The 6,000-nt window shown below is 48.0% G+C and overlaps 1 protein-coding gene across 3 annotated transcripts in view; it reads left to right on the top strand.

Annotated features, from left to right (window-relative positions):
- Positions 1 to 245: 245 nt before the first annotated feature.
- Positions 246 to 6,000, top strand: part of PLCXD3 (phosphatidylinositol specific phospholipase C X domain containing 3) — a 170,522-nt gene continuing 164,767 nt past the window's right edge. For 2 of the 3 annotated variants that reach the window (XM_058718527.1, XM_058718536.1), the window contains exon 1: positions 246 to 886. In XM_058718527.1, the coding sequence (XP_058574510.1) occupies positions 784 to 886 (103 nt within the window). In that variant the 5' untranslated portion in view covers positions 246 to 783. The remainder of the gene's footprint in view (positions 887 to 6,000) is intronic. The other variant, XM_058718519.1, reaches the window with a different exon arrangement.

Raw genomic sequence — 6,000 nt, 5'->3', positions numbered from 1 at the left:
TTCCCATGGCGATAACATTTCTCATGATCCCAGAAACGAAGGGGTTGAAATGCTTCTTTACCTTGAAACGTCTGGAACAGGGTATCAGGAATTAAGTAGGAACCACCTGGAATTTACTGCTCTTTGCCTACAGCACAATTGCCAACCATTCCCCAAATTAGGCAAATGGTGATTAAAGACCACCATTTTGTTATACGCAGGGCTGTGGGCTCCGGCTGAGAAGAGGCACAACCTGTTGTAGCTTATAAAAAAGGAAAGCTCTTTGGTAAGAATGGAAAGTCCTGAGAGCCAGTAGGCGAGCCTGCTCCCCAGGAGGCGATAGCATCCCAAGTCCACTAGGATTTTAGCTTCAACCACCGGACTGTCTTTCGTCCAGACTGGACCAGGAAGTCACATCAAAAGGCCGAGCAAGACCCTGGACAAAGCAGCTGGGTGAACCAAGTTACAAAGAAGCCAAGGAAAGCTGCAGAATGGCGAGAAAAGGCAGAGACGCATAGGAGGGATAAGACGGGAGGAGGGAGGCGGGGAGGGAGGGGAGAGAGCAGAAAGCCGAGCACGGACGTCAGGAACAAAAGCTCCGGCGGAGTCTGGCGGAGGCACTAGGGGAGCACGGGGTGTTTTGAATAATTATTAAAATTAGCATGTGTCTGCGCCATCCTGTGGGTGTGGCGCAGAGCGGAGTGTAAACTCTAGCGGGGCCGGAGCAAACACTGGATTAGCGGCAGCAGCCTGCCAGCCTGCCCGGGAGTGTGGGGACCAGCGCGCGGCACGCCGACCGACACGATGGCCTCGTCTCAGGGGAAGAGCGAGCTGAAATTCGCCGACTGGATGGCAACTCTGCCGGACAGCATCCACAGCATCCCCCTCACCAATTTAGCCATCCCAGGTAGGCGCGCAGAGGCTGCCGACGGGGCGCTCCACCCGCCCCGCCCTGCATGATCTGCCAAGGAGTGGTAACTTGCCACGCTGCCCGAGGGAGAGGAGCTCGTCCCCAGGGGTGGGTCTCCGGCCAGGCGAGCGCGCGCTGGGAGCCTCGGGCCTCCTGGCGTTTTGCAAACCTCTGGGGACCGTGGCGCGGCGAGTCAAGGTGACTGCTGTTGCACTGGGCTGTGGAAGCAAGCAGGCTGTGCGAGAGGACTGGGGCAGGGGGAAGCCTCGGCCCTAGGGTCCTCCTCGTGCCCCCTCCCACGGTTTTCCTCCTAGACTCGGGGTGGGGGGGGGCGGGGGCGATTTCTGGGTCTGCGGGGTGACAGTGCGCGGGGAGCGCGAGCTGGCGTCCGAGGGCTCGGCTCCGGCTCGTGGACCTCCGACTCCATCCCTGTCACGGAGTCGAGCGGATTTGGTAGATTTCTCGGTTAGAACCTACCCGAACCATTAATATTCGTCCCCAGTCTCCTTTAAAGAGACAAAGCGCTTCCCGAAGAGCGATGAAAGTTCGGGGACCCGCGGCGGCGTGACCACTGCCCTTGACGGGGAGCTGAAGGGAGCGAGGGGCGGAGGGGCGCCGCTTCCCGGTTTGCGTGGACCCGGCGGGCTTGGCCGCGTGGTCACCGTCTGGATTGCGTTCCGAGTGCTGTTAGCGTCGTGTAGCGCCCGGGTCAGGAAAGCAAACCCTTGCGGACCGAGCGTCTGTTGCTTGGGACAGAAGCCCAGCAGGGAAACCTGCGTGAGCGGCGGCCGAGGGTGCGATGAACTGGCCAACCAAAGGGGAAAAAGCGGACAGTGCGAGCGTCCAGACAGCCTAGAAGGAAGTCCGGCAAAGCGAGGAAGAGACGCGAGGGATCCAGAGTCTTCAGCATGGCGCGCGCGGTTTAGACCAGAAAACTAGGCAGCTTTCTGGGGCGGGAGCGCTCAGTAGCCCCTAGCTCAGGTGTGCAAGAGAGAGGGACATTTCAGGGCGGACTACTACGGTGAGAGCTGGGGCCACGGCCATACTTGGTTACCAATTTGACTCTTCACTTGGGCTGCGGGTGCAGATGTCTGATCCCTCCAGGACCCGGCTAAAGGACAATTTACCCAAAGGTAGTTCATCCCTAGCCCAGAGCTCAGCCTGGTTATCAAGTTCACCCTTCTGGTCTATCTCCTCTTGACCTGCCCCATCCAGCGCCCCCTCTCAGCCACTGGAGGAAGACATAATAAAGAGGAAAGGAGAAAAAACAAGAGGGAAGGGTTCTTTTGAAAAATCCCAACAGGCTCTATCTAGCCAGCAGCGCTGGAATTGATCAGTAACTCAAATCAGTGGTCGTTAGTCAAGTGGATGTTTGGCTTCTAGGACAGGCACAGGTTGCATTCTGAGGGCCAACCCCTGAAGGAAGGGTTTGTCTCCTTTTGCCCTTCTTCAAGAGGTTGCTTCCCAAGAGCCCAGGTATCTCCGAGGAAAAGAACAACCCAGCTTCTCCACCCTGCACTTACCCTGAGACCCGGGTGAGCCTCCAGATTGCTCTTTTGAAGGAGACGATAGAAAGTGCACAACTTTGTTGGCAAAATTTCACTCTCACTTCCACAGGCGTCCCTATCTTTTCTTGCTTTTTATTTGGCTTGTAGATGGTTGCTTTCATATGATCTCACCTGAGCATTTCTGTACACATAGAAAGTAATAAAGGCAAGGACTCTGATGCCAGCCCTCTGATAGATGACTCACCAGATATGCAGGGGGTTTAAAAGCCTAAGTTCACATTGCTAGTTCTGAGGGATGGTATGATACTATGTCAGAATCTATATTACATTTCTCTAATTCTTCACCTTTCAAAGCCATAGTATTTACACCAGATCACATAATCCTTCCCCAAACCTCATGAAGCACACTGGTTCTATTAACTCCATTTCATAGATGCAGCTCAGTGAAGGCAAATGATGTACCATCAGATAAATGATCTGGCCCCTAAAGTGGTCCTTGGGGAAAGTCTTCTAAGACTTTTAATAGGGAAACGCATTGGGATTTGTATCGGGATGACTCAGTGGCAAGAACTACTAACCAGGGTGAGGGGACAAGGAACGAGGCTTTAGCAGGATACAGGGTAATTTTCCTTTTCTTCCCATGGGTCAAAGTGAAAACCTGAGGTCAGAGACTTTGATATTCTGCTTGTCTTCCAGTAGAGGCATTGGGGGTGAGACTGGGAGGCTTCACATGAGGCCCATTTTGAATATAGTACTAGAGGGGCTGTGGCATTGGACACAGTGGGAATTTTCACTGCTTTCCCAGCCCTTCTTAATATTATACTCAAAGCGAATCCCCTGCAAAGCATCCCATTCTCACCCCCAATACTTCTGAGAAAAAAAAAATGTTTTGCCAAATCCACACCACTGAATTTCCCCAGGATTTTGTAAAGTAGGTTTGGTAGATCCATATATATAAATCTAGGTGTAAAAATGGGTTTAGTACTTTTCTGCATTGCTCAACTGTGAGAATTTTTGGAGGAAAAAAGACATTCAAACTTTGATAGAGAAGACTAATTGGAGACTATTAAACACTAATGGAATAATTGCCTTAAAATCATGCTAATAGCTTCCTGGCTGCTACATGTTTACTTGGCCAGTTGCTGCAGCTTGAATTAAGTAATTATCTCCACCATTTAAAACCACTCCTGATGCACCATACAAGTGTTTCTGTGGAAGGGAACGCCTGCTCGGTCATCCACTAAGTTCAGGTTTTCTTAGGTGAAGCAACCAGAGAGTGAAGAGCTGCTTGATAATGAGGCTACCCTCTTGGGGCAGCTGACCCAGATTATTCAGGGCTAGTGCAAAGAACAATATGCAGGTGCGTGATATTCCCCACCATGAGTGCAGTTCTGGCATCTCTAAACATTTCTCTCCTGTCTGCGTCTTTAATGCTTTCAGAACCAAATCGCTTACTGGCTGTTTTGCATTTAAATGGCGTCATGATTTGGTATTGACTGGCCTAAGGAATTAAGTTAGTATTAGTAGTTTTTACTTCTAGTCTACTTTTCAAAAGAATGGTACTGTCAGAATACGTTGACAGTTACTCAGATTTTAGTCTCATTCGTCATTTCTTCCAGCCTCTGATGACACCAAACTAAATTTTCATTCATACATGTTTCTTTAAACAATATCCTGGCATTTTGGGTTATGAATGATACTTCCTCTCACTATGGGCAGGTGAGAGAGGATCGACAGAGATGCAAACAGAAAGACAGACTATAAAATTCAGGTGAGAGCGAGTCTGATGAATTTCTGGCATCATTACAGTAGAGTTCTAACTCTATAATCATGGTGCCTCCAGAACCATGGTCAAGAGATCCATCATTGGAGCAAGCAAGCTGTTGCTTGATCTGGGTAAAGTGTTAGTGATCTGGGTCTATGATAGGTAGTCATTCTGTCCAAAATTTGAAACATTGGGAAGGGTTTTATTATTCCATGGGAGGGATTGGCTGTGCGTTTTCTGATATGTGATGAAAATCTTCTTCACATAATGCAGCAAACTGACCAAGTGACAATGAAAGATGGGCTAAAATATGTGGTATTGGAACTCAGAGAGGATGTATGTTTCCTTGGCATTGGAGGAGTTCATGGAGAAGTGGAGACCTCAAGATGGACCCCACAATCAGAGGCTCCTTACCCCACCCGTATCCTTGGAATGTATTTTCCACACCTGGAGCCCTTTTCAAGGATACTGCCTTAAGAGAGTAAGTTGTTATTGAGACCATCTGGCAGTACACGTGACCGAATCTGGGTAAGGCCTCTAAGATTCTGGTGGGTGGGTGCAAAGATGTACTCTTCTTGAGGCCACTGAAGACAAGCCTTGTATGTAGGTTCTCTTGCTTTACTAAACTTGCCACCTACCAGGCTGGGGGCGGGGGGGCTGCTTCTTTCTTTGGTCTCTCCTGCCCTCTGTGTACACAGGTCAGGGTTTAAACCAACGCTTAAACTTTCGATAAGGAACACAGAAATACTTTGGAAATCAATAATCATGCTGTTGATTTTGTTCATTTCTTCCAGAAAATGCCAATGGCAATGAAAAAGAGCAGTTTTACTTAGAGAAATTAGATGTTTATATGGTCCTGATTTCTGTGTTCTTGTGTCTGCTTTTATTAGTTTTTAATGTCTTTCCCTACAACGATCTCTTCTTGTTGCCAGTATTTCTGGAGCCAGCTGTCTTTTTCCTTTTCCTTGTAACTTACTATTTCTGTTTTGATTGGGATGAGACCATCTACAGAACATATCTAGGATTGGGTCTAATTGTACAAATTTCTTTTAAAAAGCAAGTTTTTTTCCCTATAATTTTAGTCAGGGTGGTGACACTGAGATTAATCCTGGAAAGCAAACAAAAGCAACAAAATTGTTTAGGATGAATATCTTTCTTGTGTTGCCTTTCCAATTCCCAGTTTTGTTTTTGATTTTGCTAAAAAGGAAAAATTAAATATCTGGAACATAATTTCTTCTAGGACTTTTCTTGATGAGTTGAACTGAATCACCAACTTTTAATATAAAGTGATCCTGATGCCATTTTACAAAATGCTTTCTCATGTACACACATGTTTTCTACATGTTCTATTAGTAAACCTCCAAGGCTTTGCCACTCAAAGTTGGTCCAGGAAGCAGGGAAGGAATAGGGGAGCTTGTAGAAATGGAGCTCAGACTCCACCCCTCAGACCAGTTTAATTACAAAGACCTGGAATGATCCCCAGGTCTTGTTTTTTTTGTTTTTTTAATTAATTTATTTATTTTTGAGAGAGAGTGCGTGAGAGAGTGCACAGCGGGGGAGGAGCAGAGAGAGAGGGAGACACAGAATCTGAAGCAGGCTCCAGGCTCCAAGCTGTCAGCACAGAGCCCTGTCGCGGAGCTCCAGCCCACAAACTGTGAGATCATGACTTGAGCCGAAGTTGGACACTTAACCAACTGAGCCACCCAGGTGCTCCCCTCCCCAGGTCTTGTTATATACACATTTAAAGTTTGAAAAACACTGCTTTAGGGTAGCTTTAAAGAGATCCTTTATGTAAGTGGCAGAGCCAAATTTAAATATACATTTTTTAGTAAGCTCTT

Source organism: Neofelis nebulosa, chromosome 1 (assembly GCF_028018385.1).
Source record: "Neofelis nebulosa isolate mNeoNeb1 chromosome 1, mNeoNeb1.pri, whole genome shotgun sequence".
NCBI classification, from domain to species: Eukaryota; Metazoa; Chordata; class Mammalia; order Carnivora; family Felidae; genus Neofelis; species Neofelis nebulosa.
This window is presented reverse-complemented; position numbering and strand designations above follow the sequence as displayed.